At 40.6% G+C, this 18279-nt stretch overlaps 4 protein-coding genes across 7 annotated transcripts; 2 read left to right on the top strand and 2 right to left on the bottom strand.

Moving 5' to 3' along the window:
• The first annotated feature begins 318 nt into the window (after window positions 1–318).
• Window positions 319–3426, top strand: ptger1c (prostaglandin E receptor 1c (subtype EP1)). Of its 4 annotated transcripts, XR_005697066.1 has the most exons (5): window positions 332–682; window positions 1554–2390; window positions 2539–2682; window positions 3061–3174; window positions 3309–3426. XR_005697066.1 is itself a non-coding variant. In XM_040040350.1 (4 exons), the coding sequence occupies exons 2-4, from the start codon at window positions 1560–1562 to the stop codon at window positions 2952–2954; spliced, it is 1056 nt and encodes a 351-aa protein (XP_039896284.1). In that variant the 5' UTR covers window positions 319–682; window positions 1554–1559; the 3' UTR covers window positions 2955–3034. The 4 variants fall into 4 exon arrangements, 3 of the variants coding, with proteins under 3 accessions (XP_039896284.1, XP_039896296.1, XP_039896276.1); XM_040040350.1 differs by lacking the exons at window positions 3061–3174; window positions 3309–3426 and adding an exon at window positions 2874–3034 and having other exon boundaries at window positions 319–682; XM_040040362.1 differs by lacking the exon at window positions 3309–3426 and having other exon boundaries at window positions 321–682.
• On the top strand, window positions 3166–9835 carry slc27a1a (solute carrier family 27 member 1a). Its single transcript, XM_040040099.1, has 13 exons — window positions 3166–3427; window positions 3682–3849; window positions 3948–4342; window positions 5763–5930; window positions 6541–6610; window positions 6714–6805; window positions 6885–6994; window positions 7108–7317; window positions 7405–7531; window positions 7636–7773; window positions 8269–8433; window positions 8556–8702; window positions 8790–9835. Exons 2-13 carry the CDS (start codon window positions 3683–3685, stop codon window positions 8945–8947), a joined length of 1947 nt encoding a protein of 648 aa, XP_039896033.1. The 5' UTR covers window positions 3166–3427; window position 3682; the 3' UTR covers window positions 8948–9835.
• trim35-13 (tripartite motif containing 35-13) lies at window positions 9552–14860 on the bottom strand. Its single transcript, XM_040040167.1, has 6 exons — window positions 12178–14860; window positions 11170–11265; window positions 10842–11072; window positions 10723–10745; window positions 10534–10652; window positions 9552–10444 (listed from the first exon to the last, which is right to left on the bottom strand). The coding sequence occupies exons 1-6, from the start codon at window positions 12583–12585 to the stop codon at window positions 9906–9908; spliced, it is 1416 nt and encodes a 471-aa protein (XP_039896101.1). The 5' UTR covers window positions 12586–14860; the 3' UTR covers window positions 9552–9905.
• Window positions 14861–14951: 91 nt separating this feature from the next.
• Window positions 14952–18245, bottom strand: vac14 (vac14 homolog (S. cerevisiae)). The gene has a single exon (XM_040040029.1). The coding sequence runs from the start codon at window positions 18097–18099 to the stop codon at window positions 15727–15729; it is 2373 nt and encodes a 790-aa protein (XP_039895963.1). The 5' UTR covers window positions 18100–18245; the 3' UTR covers window positions 14952–15726.
• Window positions 18246–18279: the final 34 nt, after the last annotated feature.

Below are 18279 nucleotides of genomic sequence, written 5' to 3'. Positions count from 1 at the left end.
TTAGATCTGAGGGTTCAACTTCAAAGACTGAAATAGTTATACTCAGAGAGGAAATGGGAGACTGTCTCCACTTCCTTCCTGTTTACGTAAGATCACAGATAACAACTCTGAACAACTCTGAAGTCGACACATAGGTTTATGAATAATGCTGTTTAAGTTATCATTGCAAATTCCTTGTTTAGAAAATGTTTAAATACATGTCTAAAATACTTTTTCAATAATATAATTTTTAATATGTGAGATACCTGTTAGGATGTTGTTTAGCATGTGATGGTGCATCTAAGTATCTAATTATCATCTACTCTTTCAAACTCTTTTGATGATTTTTGTCTGGTGTATAAATGCTGGAATTTGAGGAAGAAAATGTTAGTGAGGACTAACATTTTTTGAGCTCTACTCTGTTCCAAATGAGTATCTCTTACGAGTAGATTAGAGGACATGTTCAGACGGGAAAGAATAGTATGCAGAGAAACCTGCCTGCAGATAGAGAAAGAGAAAGGTAGACCAGGCAGGAAGAGGAGCTTTCAGAGGACAAGAAAAAAAATTAGGGGAGGGGAATGAAAGTAAATAACCGTAGGCAACTGTGATCATACTGTGATTTGGTACATGAGGCATCTGTGTTATCAAGAGGCACATTCATCATCCTTCATTCCTTTTGAGTGTTCATCAAAGGAGTCTGAAGGTAAGTTAATGGCAATTTACTACATAGAAATAATACTATATGTTTAGATACATTCCCCTCTTCTGAAATAATTTAAGCAAAACGTGATTGTGGGGAGATCTTGGCAAGACATTTCTTACTTACCCCAAAAAAAGAGAAATAAACAGATCCAGTCATAGTTAAAGGACAACCTTCTTTGGACACTAGTGACACTTTCTTAGTATTACCCTTGAATTCCTCTGTAATGATTTCAGACTTACTGAAATAACTGATTAGCAGACCAAAGGAGATTATTCATATTCATTAAAGGTCTAGTTGATGTTACTCTATTATCTCAGGCCTATAACATCAAAAGCTCAAGTGCAGTTTAACTCAGGTTTCCCCACTCTCCTTTACAGTGTTGCTTCAGTTCATTTATGCACAGCTCTCTTAGATGAGTTGAGCTCTGAATTTTGACTGGGGCATTGCAGCACTCTGTTTTGTTTTCTTTTTCAGCCGTTCTAGTATAGATTTGCTCCTGTACTTCAATCAAGCCTGTTGCATGACCCTATTTGAGGCATGTTTTAAGCATTATTAGTCTACATCATTCATTAGGAATAAAAGCAGGGTTTTATCTACTGTGTTTCATTCTTGCCAAGGAATAGAGGCTCATCTAAATGCTCTTTAAATCCCATTTGTCAGAAACATACCACTTATTATTACTTTGAGCTGCCCAGTAAAGCATGTATCTACTGAGTTTTTGTTTGTTTGTTTTTAACTTCTCTGATGTGTTGTTGTCTGCGATTTACTTGAGCTATCTAGATGGCAAAACAGGTTGAAATTAGCTAAAAAAATTGTAGACTTTAACTAATGCATGTTCTTTTAAACTTTTTCATAATTTTTCTTTTTGTAGGTATCAATGGAAATGATGACAACTTGCCATCTGAATCAGACATGTGGCCAGCCGAATAGTAGCGTCCCACCTCCCATGAGCAATTCAGGCTTAGCAATATCCTGCTTCACAATGTTATTCGGCACCATCTCCAACCTTGCTGCACTGAGCATCCTGGCTAAGTCTCGTGGTAGATTCTGCCGCCAGTCCAAAGCACCATTCCTACTTCTAACAGTGGCTTTGCTTTTGGCTGACCTCGGAGGTCATGTGATCCTAGGTTCCTTTGCACTGTATCTCCACATGAATCATCAGTATACTATGAAACTATGTGAAGTCTTTGGAACAAATATGGTGTTTTTTGGCCTGTGCCCTTTGCTGTTCGGTTGTGTTATGGCAGTGGAGCGCTGTGTGGCCATCACTAAGCCATTTTGTCGTTTTAATATGATTACTGTGGCTCATGTGGTACGGGTGGTGTTATTCCTTTCCGCTCTTGCACTTGTTCTGGCAATTCTGCCTTTACTCAAAGTAGGGACTTATACTATCCAATATCCATGCACCTGGTGTTTTTTGAGAGTTACTTCTCCATGTTTTGCAGCTGACACTTACCTGGCTTTGATTTTCTCATGTCTGGGCCTCACTGCGCTCACCCTTTCCCTGTTCAGCAACATAATGAGTGTTGCCTCATTGGTGCATGCCAGAATGAAGACCCCCAATGGTCAAACAAACCACACAACCCGCTTTGGTCGTCATGAATCACGTACATCATCTTCTTCGCTGTTTTTTTCATTGGATATAGAGGTAATGGCGCAACTGGTAGTCATCACTGTTGTTTCCTGTGTCTGCTGGAGCCCCTTCCTTGTGAGTTCTGCTTTTGTTATTCTGAAGACTTTTTTTCTACAATAATTTAGATATGATTTATTTTAATATTAGATCTGATTAATAAAAAGGGACAAAGAATAAATAACACATCATAATTGTTTTCTCTCATTTTTCTCCTACATTTTAGATCCAAATTCTTCTGATGCAGCTCAAGCAAAGCCCTGGAACATCAGCTCAAAAGCTCATCTATGTGGCTTTACGTATAGCCTCCTGGAATCAGATCTTAGACCCCTGGGTTTACATCTTACTGAGGAAGACAGTGCTCTTCAGAGTTTGTGGACAGAGATGGACCCTGACAAGAACATAGTTCCACTATTTGCATTAACTATATTACTCATGGACTTTTTGTATAGAGAACATAGATACTTTCTATTTATTAACAAACCAAGAGCTTATTTACACAAGCAGTTAGTGAATAAGAGATGGAGGCGGACTTGAACTACATTTCACAACATTTAGTAGTCTGTACCGGTTCTGTCATCAATAGCAGCTACTTGCAGATTGGCCAATGGGGCGGTATTAAATTTGACCAATCAAAATTGAGAAAAGCTTGACAAGCAGTGAGTTTAACAAATAGCGGACCTGCAGGAGAAGGTTAACGCCCGTGGTGGGTGGTGCTTCTGTGGCAGCGACTCTGTTCAATATGGAGTACAGAAAATAGCCACATTCAGCTGGAGTTTAACTGTTCTCATTCACATTTGTGCCACTTGGGCACAAATTATAATCGCAGGCTCGTAGAGGACACGTGACTGGACTCGCTAACGTATGTTTGACATATTTATAGATGTACTTTGAATAAACTAATAAATACTTGAGCACAACTGCGCTGTAAGAAGTAAAAGTGTGCTAAGACTTGGAAAAAAAATAATACGGATTTTCCTGAAAACGCTTCATTAGGGACTTTCTCGACGCTCCCAACAAACGGAAGGACGATTTGAAATACCGCTGGTTTTCTAAATAATAAGGCGGGGTTATCGGGTGAAAGGTGACAGTGCTTCTGTCTAATTGACCTGTAGGTAAGTTGTGCGTTTAAAGTTTGTGAGTAAACAGTGGTTCTTTAAATGCCGCTTGTTCACACACGATGCTTAAATTTGAGCTGAATCTCCGTTCAGTGGAGTAATGCGTTAGTTACAACCTGCAAAAGTTTCTCGTGTGTACTGACCCGCAACTGTAGTACTTTAAGCCTCCAGAGTGGAACTCATGTAGGCTTTAGCTCAAGCCAGTTCTTTCTGCTAAAAGCTTCGTCTTTCTCCTTTTATACTGTGACAAGAATGCACAATGCAGCGAGTGTTTCAGCCTCTCTGGGGTCCATGGGACTGTGTCGTCTCTTCGGGGTGTCCTGGCCCTGGAGTCTGGCAGCAGGTCTTGGGGTATATCTAGGCACAAGCAGCTGGAAATACTTCTACATTGCAGCACGCACGGCCAAGAGAGACCTCAAGTAAGTTAACGACATCTACATCAAGTTGTGACTCATTTGCGTGTATATCTGTATACATCTTTGTGCTTAGACCTGATTTTTCTTGTCACACTCCCCAGTGGCTTGTATGTGCTCATGAGAGTGAAGCTGGCCTTATGGCGCTACATGCACCATGGAAGCAATATTCCTTCCATTTTCGCCCAGACAGTGAAACTCCACCCAAATAAACCAGCTCTCATCTATGAGGCCACAGGAGAAATGTGGACCTTCACCCAGCTGGATGAGATATCAAATGGAGTCGCCCATTGGGCGAGAGGTCAAGGATGGGTCTCCGGAGATGTTGTGGCCCTTTTCATGGAAAGTAGGCCATTACAGGTGGCACTTTGGCTGGGTTTGGCCAAAGTTGGAGTGGAAGCTGCACTCATCAACTTTAGTCTCCGCTGTGATCCTCTTCTGCACTGTATCGGGGTATCAGAGTCACGGGCGATTGTGTTCGGAGCTGAGCTGGCGGATGGTAAGAATGTAGAGATGATGTAGAGAGAGCTGATCATAAAATGAGTATTTGTTTTAATTTTGTATAAATGGAGCTGTTTGTATAAATCTGTGATGCAGTATTATACTGTCAGCAAGGGACAGGTGTTATGTTTGCACCCACAATACAGCTAGTCTCAGCTACAGATTCCTTGCTTGATATCTGTAACGGTATAGTAGATGGTCATCTTAGGTGGTGTCGTTGTTCACACTCAATCTGTTTTAGAATATGTTATTAATCCCTAAGGAAATGATGTAGTTACAGTTGCTCCAAGACAATAAGAACAGTAACAGACTGAACTAATCTAAAATATTACAAAGTTGCAAAGTATAAGAAATAGCTCAATTATAAATATCCAGAATATTACAGAGATTAAATATATGAGTGACACTGTACTCTAAACTTTAAACTGTAAAACTTTATTTTGTTATTGTCACTGTAGAGCATATGCAAATATTAAGGCTTTAACTATTGCACTGTGTACTGTGCATTAGATGGAGAAATTGTACAGAGAGAGAGCTTCAGGCAGGAATGATTTCCTGTGTGGTTCAGTGGTGCATTTAGGTAATCTCAGTCTCTCACTGAACGTGCTCCTGTGACTGGGCACTCATGGAGTGGGTGGAGGGTATTGTCCAGAATTGTCCTTATCTTGGACAACATCCGCCTCTCTGACAAGTCCAGCTCCGTCACAACAATATTGGCAGTATCAGTTTATTGACTCTGTCGGCATCTGCGACCCTCAGCCTGCTGTAAAACAAACAATAATAATGACAGGGCCTATGAAATGTAAGACGAGTTGGACCTGTTGTTGGCATCCAACCTGCCAGTGAAATTCTTGGTGAAGCTAGTTAACGCAGTTTAAATACAACTTCTAAAAGCCAGAGACAATACCTGATGTGAATTTGGCTGATCTCTCCTTCAATTGTGCGACCTTGAGCTCTTTAGTTAGTTTCCAGTGCTATTTTTAAATCACTTAATGGAAGTCCTATTCTGATCATTTACAAGTGACATGGATCCCATGAATCTCAAACTTGCACGGAGAGAAAACATCAGCAACTGTGTCAAACTGGCAAATGCCAGGAATTTTTGGCTGTACATACACAAGTATGTGATTAGATTCCCTGCAACTTTCCCCTTTACCAAAGTGGAATTCAAGTTAAAGGGCGAATGAGAATCCCAGAAGACCAAGTGATCAAAACATAAGTGTTCAGAAGTGATCTAATAATAGCAGATTGTGGTGAATTACTACCCAAGGTTATGACCTTGAAGAGCACTAGCTGAATTAAAATCATCTAATGGTGTTGGACAACTTTATGATCACACACATACAATCTAGAGAGTCTGAACTGAGCTGACTTATATCCCCTTTTTATATCTAACTATGTTTCTTCCTGAATGCCAGCTATGTTGGACATCAGTTCCACCATGAGCCAGTCCATGGTACGATTTTGTACAGGAGACCTCAGTGCAGAACAGTTAGCCTGTCTTGCTGCTCAACCTCTGGACCCTATTTTAGCTGCTGCACCTAAACATTCCCCTTCGCCTTGTGTTCCCCCTAAAGGAATGAATGGTGAGTATCTCACTAAACTCAGCTCTCACTCTGACACTTAATCTGTATGTTAATGAGTGACTCCATTTCAGATACCTTCTTAAACAATTTCCTTACAGTGTGTGTAGCTGTTAACCTTTGGTTCTTGGTTGATTCTGAATTCCCAAAGTGTATGCGCCATAGTAATTCATTTTTCTCACACTGCTATTTCAAAACTAAAATTACTTTCCAGTAATTATATATCTCAAGCCTGATAAGAATAATACTTGCCTAATAATGAGAGTCATTTTATGACAGTTGCATTTATTTTTCTTAGACAGCTGTCTGGAGCAGATAAGAGTGACTTGCTTGCACTGTCCAGTCTGGATATTAATAAACCATTTCCTAGCCCAGTGGTAAATCTGTCTTAGATGAATTAACATATAAGCCAGTATTAAAGGTGTGAGCTTCAGATATACCTTACATAACAGTTCAGATGAAATTGCAAAGGGAAATATTAAGCAAAGTAGAAACGATGTCTGCATTTTCAGTTCTTTAATGCATTGGTTTCCAAAATGCCATCCCAGCAGTAAATAAAACACTATGTAAATTTGCAGGGTGCATTTTTATGCTATATTCTATTGTTTTGCAGACCGCCTATTTTATATTTACACCTCGGGGACCACAGGATTGCCCAAGGCTGCCATTGTGGTTCACAGTCGGTATGTTTTCTTGAAGAATCACTACCAAAAGAAAAAAAAAATCACCTTTCTTCAAAGTTAATACATTTAATGTTTATCTGGGAATCTCTGTTTTCTTTGACAGCTATTACAGAATTGCTGCTTTTGGGTATTTTGCCTTTCGCATGCGCTCTGATGACATTGTCTATGACTGCCTGCCTCTCTATCACTCAGCAGGTATGTGGTGCTAGTCTACAGATTTTTAATGACTACAGTTTCACCTTCAAGGTTTGATCAAGTTTTCTTCTCTTTCCAGGAAACATTATTGGAGTTGGCCAATGTCTGATCCACGGCCTCACTGTTGTAGTGAAGAAAAAATTCTCTGCTAGCCGCTTCTGGGAAGATTGTATTAAGTACAACTGCACTGTAAGCACCTATTGATTTCATTAGTATGGCATTTATAATAGTTTTTTTGAAGTTATTCATAAACCATGAGGTTTTGAACAATAAGATTTTTTTTTTCTTCCCTCGGCTTCTAGGTGGTGCAGTATATTGGGGAAATCTGCCGCTACCTCTTGTCTCAGCCCGTGCGGCCAGCTGAGAAGCAACACAAAGTACGGCTTGCTGTGGGAAATGGATTGCGCCCCAGTGTTTGGGAAGCCTTCATGGAGCGTTTTGGGGTGGCGCAGATTGGCGAGTTCTATGGGGCCACCGAGTGCAACTGCAGCATTGCTAACATGGATGGCAAGGTCAGCAACTACCATGTAACTTGACATGCATGTCCTCACTATTACAATGTTAATTGGATCAGCGTTTAGCTAATTCTATCCTGCCAGGTGGGAGCCTGTGGGTTCAACAGCCGTATTCTTCCCAATGTGTACCCCATCCGTCTGGTGAGGGTTGATGAAGACACTATGGAACTTGTTCGGGACAGCCGTGGGTTCTGTGTGCCTTGCCGCCCTGGTACTGAACATCTATACAGCAGTTACAACTTGAAGGGTTTTGGGAGTCTTTGACCTATGCTGGTCTTCTTAGAGTGCTAAATTATAGTCCTCCGTGCCTTGCAGGGGAACCAGGCCTTCTGGTAGGCCGCATCAACCAACAAGACCCATTAAGGCGTTTTGATGGCTATGCTAACCAGGATGCTACAAAGAAGAAGATCGCTCACAATGTCTTCAAGAAAAATGATTCTGCTTATTTATCAGGTTGGGAATCATTTTTGTTTGATGCACCTATAAAGAAATTATTGTCCCTCGTCTTTTCTAAACAAACATTCATGAAGTCTACTGCAGTTCAGTCGGCTTGGCAGGAAATAGATTAAGTTCATTCAGATCATTCAGATCACCTGGAGTCATTTCTCCCTGTTACCTGGCAAAATCGGCAAATTACCATATGATCAAGTTGATAATGATGTCTCGCACAAAGTTTTGGTTTCAGAGTTTATATATAAACTTTTACTGTGACATCCACCTTGTTACACCTGATTATCGATGTGGGAGCTTCACCCATTTTTCTGCCTGTCATTGTTTATGCTTGCATAGCTTGCACATCACATTTTTAAAATTTGCTACATTAAACTTGTGTTTTTCAAGTGTTCAAGGTAATTGTTATTCAATCAAAACTTGGAAGTTTAAATAACTCATGTCAGTGATTAATAGCTGTAAAAACCGCACAGGTACTTTGCTTTACCTCCACCCCAGGTGACGTGTTAGTGATGGATGAGCTGGGCTACATGTACTTCCGGGATCGCAGTGGGGACACCTTCCGCTGGCGAGGGGAAAACGTCTCCACCACTGAGGTTGAGGGTATACTAAGCAATCTTCTGGGTCAAACTGATGTTGCAGTGTATGGTGTGGCAGTGGCAGGTAATGGTTCATGTACTTAACTGCCTTTAGCATTGCATTGGGACTATGTAGTTCCCCTTTATTGTTTAGTGATTTTAAAAGAACTCAATACTACAACTATTTATTTCTATGCTTAACTCCAGGTGTGGAAGGTAAGGCAGGCATGGCTGCCATTGCAGATGCCACGGGGAGTTTTGACTGCAGCAATTTCTTGCAGGATATCCAACGAGTTCTTCCTCCGTATGCTCGCCCTGTGTTCCTGAGAATCTCCCCACATGTAGACACCACTGGTAAAATGCTCCTTTAGTTTTATGCTACCACTGATGACTACATATGAAAACAAATTATAATCTGTGTGTATCAATATTTCTGTATAGGTACATTTAAAATCCAGAAAACCAGGCTGCAGAGGGAGGGATTCGACCCACGACTCACGAATGACAAGATCTACTTTTTAAACACCAGAGGTGCACGTTACGAGGCCATGAATGAGGAGCTATACAACGCTATAGTCGAGGGAAGAATGTCTTTATGATCTGGAGGCTTTAGCAGGGCAGTCAGGGACCCTTACTTAAACAGCTACTTTTCAGAGAATGAGTAATATATGGATATAGGATTGTGTGCATCACTCAGCCTTGATGTACCACAGTTGCAGGAAAGAGACTGAGCGGGCTTCCGACATGGAGAGAGTACTGTAACAGATGATGTTTTAACACTGTATAAGTAACACACCAGAACATGATGTGTGGGCATTTATTCCCTTTAATAGCATCTTTGTCCATTTTTAAAATCTGAGCATCACCGCACATAGAGTGGAGTAGAAATCTTACATTAATGTGAGTAGGAAAAAAGGGTAGTCAGGTTAAACTTTGCTACATGGTATGTACCTGTTTATAAACTGTGCTGCAAGATTAATTCTGTATAGGTTTAAACAATAGTTTTGTGTTATTGCTGTGTGTATGAATGAGGCTAAGAGACCAGAGTTCAACATGCAGTGTATGTGGCTACTAGCTTGAACACCCACCCTTGACATTTTTATCTTTGACATGTTTATTGCAATGGGAAACTAATCCCACTTGTCAAATCTGAACTTCTGAGGACACTTGTTTACAAATATGCCAGCATTGCTGTTTTATGTGCCTTTTATGAAACTAAGAAACTAAGATCTGTATTTAATGACTTTTTTTTTTTTAATATGAGCTTAACTGTGTGTCGAAATCACAGAAGTGATATTTTCATCATACGATACTAGGTCACATATAGTAACTGTTATTGTGTAAAAAATCTCATTACTGTTGTAAGATGTAGTTGTAAAGCTTGGGAAGATATTCACAATCATGGATCTGTTGGAAATTTTTTTTAACTCAAATGAAAGATTTTAAACTGTGTCTGTTTAAAGCAATTAAAGGTTACTTTAATATCCTACTGTAACCTGGATCATTATGAAGAGCCTCAGAGTTTACAGAACAATTTCACAATGTCTTCAAGTTGATTTACTGTTCTGTTGATAAGGATATCCGTGAGGGTAGAATTTTCAGTGGATGCTCTTTGCAAGCAGTGCAAAAGTAAGGAAAGGCTCTAGGCGTGACAACATCTGTGAAGGTGTAGAGGGGTGTTCTCTGTCTAGGGTCGTAAAAGGTCACCTTGCCTCTGTCCATGTCTAAAACCACTCTTATCACATCCGGCTTCTTGGTCATGTTGAGCGGCTCCCACGGTGCTGTGCAGGCTTTATGCTCTCCATTGCGAAACCTTATAGTCCAGAATCCCTCTGCTGGTGTTAGAATGTGTTTACCCTTCCTGTTGATTGACTCACTGGCTACCCCGACCACCCAGTAGGTGTTGTCATTCACCTCTACATCCCAACTATGGCGTCCAGAGGAATAGCCCTCAGCGGCCAGCATCTCAGCACTCACGTCAAAACGTTCTGGGTTGTCTGGGAGCTTGAAAATCTGGGTAGAGTTCTGCACAACTGCGAGATCCTCGGAGATGATGAAGCAGCTAGCTGCTGTGTTCGGATCCAGAATCACAGGAGCTTGGGGAAATAAGTAAGAAGTTGGTGCTGTGATTGGCATAAAAGCATGACAGTAAAACTGGCAAACAAATTCTGTGTGTGAAACTCACTGTATTTGACTATCCTCTTCATCTTCTCCCACACTTTATATTTCAGAGAGCCCAAGTGCTTGGCCACATCAATCAGAGCACTAGATACCATTTGTGGATCGGGAGAACTTTGCCAGGTTCTGAAAAGATACTCGAGCAGTTAATTTGTGAATATTGTTAATAAGCTGAAGTGGATGTGGTAGCACTTACCTCCTTATTGTTTCCTTGTATTTCTGAAAGTAAAAATAAAGAGGATCATTTATCAAATGATACTTTCAAATATATAAAAACATTACAGTCAGCTTGCTGTTCTAATTGATCTGGTCTACCTTAAGAAATGGGATATCTTGAGTTGACATCTCCTGTTCAACTAATTTGATGGTGTTGGAAAGAGATGCCATTTCACCGTTGAACTCTTCAATCGTCTGGTTAATCATTAAGTTCTTCTGATCCTCCTCAGCCTTTAAATCAGAAAGTCTGGCAGCCTCCTGCTCTTTAAGGAAACGGTGAAGGGCTTCAAATTCCTCTTTGATCTGTGTTTCAGTCTGTTCAGCTTGGTTCTGGAAAGACACATGATTGATGAGTAATCATTGCTTCCGCACCTTGGCTCTTTTTGAAGTCCAAAGCAACATTTGGAACTGATGGAACTGACAGTACCTTGGCATGTTCTGCCATTTCCTCACAGACCATTTTTGTCTTCTTGTACAGCTGTAATTTCTCTTTCAATGGTAAGAGTGCACTCTTTAGTTCCTCCTTTAAAAAAAAAAAAAAAAAAAAAAGACAGGCCATCAACTCTTTAAAACAAGGTCACTCTGGCAGGTGGCCAATCTGCCAGCACAATGCGGGGCTTTCAGCTGCTGCATACCCTTCATGGCAGCATTCCATGTCAGTGCAAAGCTGCACATTACATCAGCATTGGCTTTAAGAGACAAATATCTTTTTATCTGGTGACACAAACAATATCAAGCATCCAAACAGGAGTATAATATAGGCTCCTATAGTTTTATTTTCCAGATAAGTATTAAATGTTTACTGGTCTTGAGACCAGGCAGAAGAAGGCATGAGCAGAGTTAATGTGGCGTCAGAGAAACCGTGTGGGAGTCAAGTTTCAGTTCTTTTAGCACAGCAATAGCAACAGTAAACCAAATATATAAATCTATTATTAGAATGTTAATGAACACTGTCAGAAAAAAAGCTTCACACATAATGTATCAGCATATCAGACTATGAGAAATACAAAAGAAGTTCAGAAGAGTAAAGTCAAAAGTAATGAAAAAACTTTTTTTTTGACAAGATTTAAATTAAAATACAGTTCAGGTGCAACATGATGCATCACCTGTTTATAAAATGATAAACAGTCTTTGAGGCTGACTTCTGAAATATTGTCTCCCAGACTATTCAGGACTGTCAACATATCCTTAATTACACAGGCTTAACCTTATTGTTAATCTTAGGTTGTAGTCATTGACATGTCATTTACCTTGCAAACACTGTGGCTGATACATCAACAAACATTTTTTTCATTATCCATTGCGTCATTTGCAGATAGAGATTGTTTTGTGCAAATTTATTTATGTTTAAGATAAGGAGATCTAATTAAACCGTGCAACTTATGTTTGCAAAAAGTAAATGGTCTGAGTATCCCTGTGACCTTAACATGCTTACCTTGCAGTCATGGGCACCTTCCCCGATGGCATAAAGCCGGTGCCCAGAGTGTGCAGCTGCTTTCCCACATAGACCACAAATTGGCTCTAAGTCTTCCACACAGAAGAGTGTGAGCTTTTCTCCATGCTCTTTGCAAGCCTCTGGGTCATTCTTGCTTCTGTCCTTCTTGAAGGATTCACAGGCCTTCTCGAGCACAGTGCTCACGACTATTTGATCCATAGAGGAACGGCGCCAGCAAAGAGGACAGTAGTGTGAATGTGAATCCCCACTGTCTTGTGTGTCCCAGCTGTCTTTCAGACAGGCTTTACAGAATTTGTGTCTGCAAGTGAGCACCACAGGCTGACTTAGAATATGTCCACACACTGGGCAGGAAAGGTCATCCTCAGTATGAGCACGTCTGGTGGCCATTCTTCTACACAGAGCTTTGATGATGTGACAGGATCCAAAGCCACTCCCATGTGCTGGACGGCTACTTCTTAGCCTCAGAAATAAGTGTTAATATCTCAGCTCACACAGGCATGCTGTGTTGTGCTGTGCATGCAGATTGCGCTTTCTCAAATAAACACCACCTCTGAGAAAAAAAACATCGCTTTATCAAAGAGATTTTATCTATTCAGATGTGCACAAATAATATAATCCCAGGGATGACAGAAGGGAGAATAGTGATGATAGAGTAGCTGCACCCTCGGTGATCTTCTCATTACACTTATGTTATTATCGCCTCTAGTTATTTGAGAAGTTTCTGAAGTCTGTGTGTAATAAAAGAGGTGACTAAGAAACAATGTCCAAAATAAGACTCAGGGTGGGAGTATAAATAGAAAGAAGTCATCAACACTGGAACATTTTTTCTCTGTTAAGTTTAGCTTTGGACATGAGGCTTTTAGGAAGTGACACATCATTTTTCCATATCCCTTATGGCAGTCCTTATATTTCAAAAAAAGGTGTGCAAACAGTCACATGGTGGTCATGATGGTGGATTTGTCCATTTTAAACATCTATAAAAGCAAACTGACCTGTTTCTTATTAGAACAATCAACCCACCCCAAATTAGGTTGAGTGTGTTGATGGGAAAACGGCACAGGGATTTCTTAGGAATTTGTAGTCCAATTATTATATTAGTGATGGAGTGAAAAAGATGTTGCTTCTTTTTTATGTCCACCTTTGCCTAAAAAGCTTCCTAACACATCTAAGCAAACCGTGTGAACTTTGAGATTAATTTGGTCATGAACATTAAATAAAGTGGGTTAATTTTATTTTTAGTCGCCTGCCTTCTTGTTGAGATGCCAAAGTGAAAATTTGATTTGTGCTCATGCCAGAGCCAGGGTAGCAGTTCAGACACTAATAGCAACACAAGAGCCAACAAACCTAATTTGTTACACATACTGCATATATATAAACACTACAGTCATGTGAGAGTTTGCTCTGTAATCATGTTTCAGCTGTTTACAGTGATACTCACTTGTAAATGGTTTCTAAATGGATGAGATCAAAATAATTAGGAAAACACATAATTGCTGCTTTGCTCTGTGGATTTATGTGTTTAGTCACATGATGAGGTTTGAAGGTATTACAGTTCACTCCTGATCTCCTGATCAGCTACATAGAGTGGGAAAAAAATCTGTCACCATGTGCTTGCCACTATGGATGTGTGAAGTCGAGTGTCTTTAAAATAGAGAGGACACTTTTAGTCAAGAAGGCTTTTCCGCATACATTGCAGCAGCAATCATCCACCATTTGGAAATTTAACTCAGTACCAAAAAGATCTGTATCACTGTGCATGTATTACATACAAATAAGTATCCCCTTGTAGCCAAATAGAGTGGGAGAGAGCCTTTAGTTTCACCACAAATTAGCACATATTAAAGGAAGGTTTCAAGCTAGGCTAATGTAAAATTTAAAGAACACAAGTGAAAATATTCCTCTTGTATGTATGTGATGAAAAAAGACAAAGTATGAGCCACGATGATTATAATTGATTAAGTATAAACTGTTTTTAGGTGCCCCTGCAATAGATTGGTAACCTGTCCGGGGTGTACCATGTCACTCCCTCTTTCAAGTACAAAGATCAGCACTAAAATACATTTTCTGGTAGAAGAATTAATTAACATTGGGAATAATTAAGGAATTCCTTATGTAAGTAAGATCCTAGAAAAGGTTTGGTATTAACAATACACTTACAGGCCTAAAACAGAATAGAAAAACAGTGAGGAAAGCAATTAACCAAGACTAAAATAATAATTGTAATAGTAATAGCAATAATAATACTTATAATGATAGTAACAAGTATGTAATATATGTAATATTATGTAATGTAATGTTAACACTGGGCTGTTTATAAATTCACATATAAATTCTTTGACACAAAACAAAAAAGAAGGATTTTCTGTTTTATATGACAGATCCCAGGAACAACATCTAAGATCTCTGTTAAGAAGAGAGCAGTCCTAGGAACAGCTAAGAGACCCTCAAGCTCCCAGGCCTCTGGTAGAGGACATGATCTTGAAGGACTGACCGCCAGCAGGGGCGAGAGGGGATTTTTGTTGTTGTTGTTGTTGTTTTGGGTTTTTTTACTATTAACAGCCTATTATGACAGAATAACTCCCAGTCAGTGTCCCAATGTGACAAAAACTGAGAACGCCTTCTCTTCAAACATAATTTAAATACTGAAAATATGGTGCAAAAGTTGGCTTAACTTTCTAAAAGAAAATGTCTGACTATTAACAATATAGTAATTATTTGTTATTTTAAGACATTTTAAAAACAACACTGAAATGTTTCGAATCACATGGTCCACTTTAATCATTTTCACATTGGAATGACAAATGTGCAAAGACAAAAGAGCATTGATAAGTAAGCAGAACAGACACTGTACAAAAAAAAAAGCAAAAGAATTAAATGCTCAAAGTGTGTAAGTAAGTTGTTGTGAAACAAAACAACAGCATATACCATTCATCAGCTCCTTCAAGTTTGAAGTCTTACTTTAGCGCAGTCAATCTTAAAAATATTTCTTTTCTGGCTAAAGTGAGGTTAAGGCCAAACTGAACATAAACTCTAGTAGTACTACTAAACAAAGTATACCACAGAAATACAGTGGCTGACGTGGAAATTTAATTACATGGTGAATTACTTGTGCACCATTTAACTCTAGAATAAATGATTAAAGTAAATGATTGTCAGTTTAACACGAAACATTGCGAATGTTTAATTTACCTTTAAAAAGAAAAACAAACTGACAGGGTATAATGGGAACTCAAGATATTGCCTAATATGACCAATATTAGATGAGTTATGAGCAACTATGTACATTTTCCATACTAAATTTACACAGAAGAAATTAACTATTAATTTGCCTTGTAGTGTGCTGTATTAAATACATATTCTGATTATTTGATTTATTTTTACCTAGTATTTCATTAGCAAACACTTAAAATTTTACTTACTATTGTTATACTATTTGGCTTCAGTAACAGTTCTCATCTTACAACCATATTATTATTTCACTCCTTGATATTTGTTTTTTTAATCTCATCCTACTATGGTATAATAACTTCACATCAGTTTCCTGTCATGGTGATCAGAGGAACGCCCAGAGCGCTGGTGTCGTACCTCAAGGTGTTTGCTCTGGACACGTTCAAAATGCTGGAGCAGCTCACTGTAATCCACCTGAGTGTGAGAGGCACGTCTGGAAGCCACGTGCTGTTTAGAGTCCATATACTTGGATTCATCTACAGTCCTCATGAGCTCTGGATTGGGAACACAACTCAAGCGGTGGGAGAGCAGTTGAAAGGCCTGGCTCTGGGGTAGCAGCATCAGCAGACCGTACAGTGCCTTTATCAGGTATGGGTTGTTCTCCACATCGAGGAGCTGCAGACGCAAGTATGTAAAAATGGGGCTTTCTATAAGCTGTACAAGCTTGTCGACCTCCATCAGGAAGTCAACTGTAACCTCGAGATTTCCAAACTTTTGGATCAAATCATAGGCATGCTTGTAGTTCTGCGTGAGGAAACAAAGTGAGACAGTCGCCACAGGGTTGTGGCACCAGGAACGATACAGGCAGCAAAACAAAGCACAGCTCTCCTGAGTGCGCAGGTCTTTCAGCTGGTTGCGCAACTCAAAGAGCTCAGCTGAGGTGAGCAGGATAGTGTTGAGTGTCTGAACCATGGTGGATGCAAATTTAAGGTCCTCCTCCTTCAACAGGATGTCAGCCATGGAGTGGAAGATGTTCTCTGCATGAAGCAACAGACACAACTGTCTGATGATGAAAGCTCCTCTGTTCTCCAAAAGCTTTCTCTCCAGACTGAAACGCTTGAGCAGGTTGATCATGAACTTGTAAAAATAAGAGTTCATACTGGGAGTGGAGGGGGATGAGTCCACCCCCTTGGATCCTGTGCTGGACTGCTGTGCAGGCTTCACACTCTCTGGTACCTTGAGCACCACTTTATTGTCAGCGTTGTCACAGGACAAATTTTGGTCTGTTTGGCCAGCAGGGGATGATGCTATCTCAGCTAAGACCTCCAGATCTTTCAGTATGACCTCATCGGACTCATCGGACAGAGTTTTCAGGAGCATGGGAAAGAGACTGTCTGTGTGGCGGAACATTTTGCGTGGTGTCTTGATGTAGAGGTGATAAAGCCATTTAAGCACAGCTATGCGGGTCATCATGCCAGTGGAGGAGTCGTGAAGGTGGCGGTCCAACACCTGAACAATGCCATCCAGGTCCAGAGTTACCTGAGGCCTATCAGCGCTTGCTGGAGTGAAGAAACTGATATTGCTGAAACCAACAGACTCCTGGGATGCATTCAACATATCATTGCTGTCTGTCTCTGTTTTGGGCTTGTCATTTTCCTTAGATGGTGACCCTGTGCTTTCACGCCTTTCCTCCTCCTCTTCCTCATCATCCTCAGGAGTGACCAGTTTCATTAGACTGTAATTACAAGCACTAGCAGCTTCTTTAGTATTCTTCTTTCTGTCATCATAGGAAAGGCAAGGCAGCACTGCAGTCAGGATGCCAGAAGAGTACGGAAGCATCACTCTGCCCGCAAGCTGGATGAACTCCCTCATCCATGTCATAGCTGTCAGCTGGATCAGATCATTTGTTAATTTGGTCTCATCTGCAGCCTGGCAGTGGATAACCAATATGTTGGCCATCTCAGCAAACTTCACAGTAGAGGGAATCTTCTTAATCTCCTTTAGAAACTCTCCAAGCACCACCTCGCAGGTCTTTCTAATCTCTTTGCTATTGTCCCCCATGATCTGGAAGAGCCCATCCAAGATCTCAGGGAGATAGTCTAACAGGTGGATGTCTGGCACAGACTCCAGAACATGAATCCAAGAAATTATAAACTGCCTGGCATACTGATTGTTGGAGTAGATTCTCTCTCTCAACAGTGGAACAAATGCCACTAAGTCAAAACTGTTGCTTTCGGTGACAATGTCTTTCAGTAGTCTATCCAGGAGTTCAGATCCACTTTTTACATTTGGGTCAGGATCTGCTGCAAGTTTGCTGAGACCATCAAAAAGCAGGTTGAAGTGGGGCAGCACAGCTCCCCTAGCCACTTTGACTATGTTATAGAGGGCCTCACAGGCGTAGTAGCGCAAGCGGCTGTCTGAGTCATTGAAACACGTGAGTACAGGCTCAATGAGCTCCTTCAGATACAGACCCGACTCTTTTCCGAGGGCGATGGAGCAAGCTGCCAGTCCAATGAGACCCCCTTTCCGGCTGTGCGGGTGTTGAGAGAGGGCAAACTCCGAGGCTAAAATCTGGATCACATGTCTGATTTGAGTGGCGTTGTTCTGAGCCACAAACTCCCGCACCAGCTTCTCGATCTCTAGAGCTGCGACTTTCCTCTTTTCGTACAGTTTATCATTCAGAGCCCTGACGATGTTGGGCGTCAACGGCGAAAAGTCTTTCTCCGTGTTCATTTTCGCAGCTGCGTTGGTCCCGGATCCGGTCTGCTCAAATCTGCGTCGATATGCGAGGAAACGTATTGCATTTAATTAATTTGATGAAGAGATAGTCAGCTGCTTCTGCTTTCATTTGCTAAACCAGGAAGCTTTCTAATACAACGCAGCTGACCGGTTACATCCACCGGAAATACGTCA

The sequence above is a fragment of the Simochromis diagramma genome, unplaced genomic scaffold, assembly GCF_900408965.1.
Source record: "Simochromis diagramma unplaced genomic scaffold, fSimDia1.1 OVJJ01000321.1, whole genome shotgun sequence".
Lineage (NCBI taxonomy): Eukaryota > Metazoa > Chordata > Actinopteri > Cichliformes > Cichlidae > Simochromis > Simochromis diagramma.
This window is presented reverse-complemented; position numbering and strand designations above follow the sequence as displayed.

What these genes read in the sequence shown, in the direction of transcription:
- trim35-13 (XM_040040167.1), bottom strand. Translation starts at nt 12,585, where the DNA reads ATGGCCACCAGACGTGCTCATACTGAGGATGACCTTTCCTGCCCAGTG. An exon ending in AAATGGCAGAACATGCCAAG is followed by an intron (nt 11,073 to 11,169) that starts GTACTGTCAGTT and finishes GTGTCTTTCCAG; the next exon opens with AACCAAGCTGAACAGACTGA. An exon ending in TACAAGGAAACAATAAGGAG is followed by an intron (nt 10,653 to 10,722) that starts GTAAGTGCTACC and finishes GTATCTTTTCAG; the next exon opens with AACCTGGCAAAGTTCTCCCG.
- slc27a1a (XM_040040099.1), top strand. Translation starts at nt 3,683, where the DNA reads ATGCACAATGCAGCGAGTGTTTCAGCCTCTCTGGGGTCCATGGGACTG. An exon ending in CGGAGCTGAGCTGGCGGATG is followed by an intron (nt 4,343 to 5,762) that starts GTAAGAATGTAG and finishes CCTGAATGCCAG; the next exon opens with CTATGTTGGACATCAGTTCC. An exon ending in GCCATTGTGGTTCACAGTCG is followed by an intron (nt 6,611 to 6,713) that starts GTATGTTTTCTT and finishes TTTCTTTGACAG; the next exon opens with CTATTACAGAATTGCTGCTT.
- ptger1c (XM_040040342.1), top strand. Translation starts at nt 1,560, where the DNA reads ATGGAAATGATGACAACTTGCCATCTGAATCAGACATGTGGCCAGCCG. An exon ending in TCTGCTGGAGCCCCTTCCTT is followed by an intron (nt 2,391 to 2,538) that starts GTGAGTTCTGCT and finishes CCTACATTTTAG; the next exon opens with ATCCAAATTCTTCTGATGCA. An exon ending in GGAAGACAGTGCTCTTCAGA is followed by an intron (nt 2,683 to 3,040) that starts GTTTGTGGACAG and finishes CTTCTGTGGCAG; the next exon opens with CGACTCTGTTCAATATGGAG.
- vac14 (XM_040040029.1), bottom strand. Translation starts at nt 18,099, where the DNA reads ATGAACACGGAGAAAGACTTTTCGCCGTTGACGCCCAACATCGTCAGG.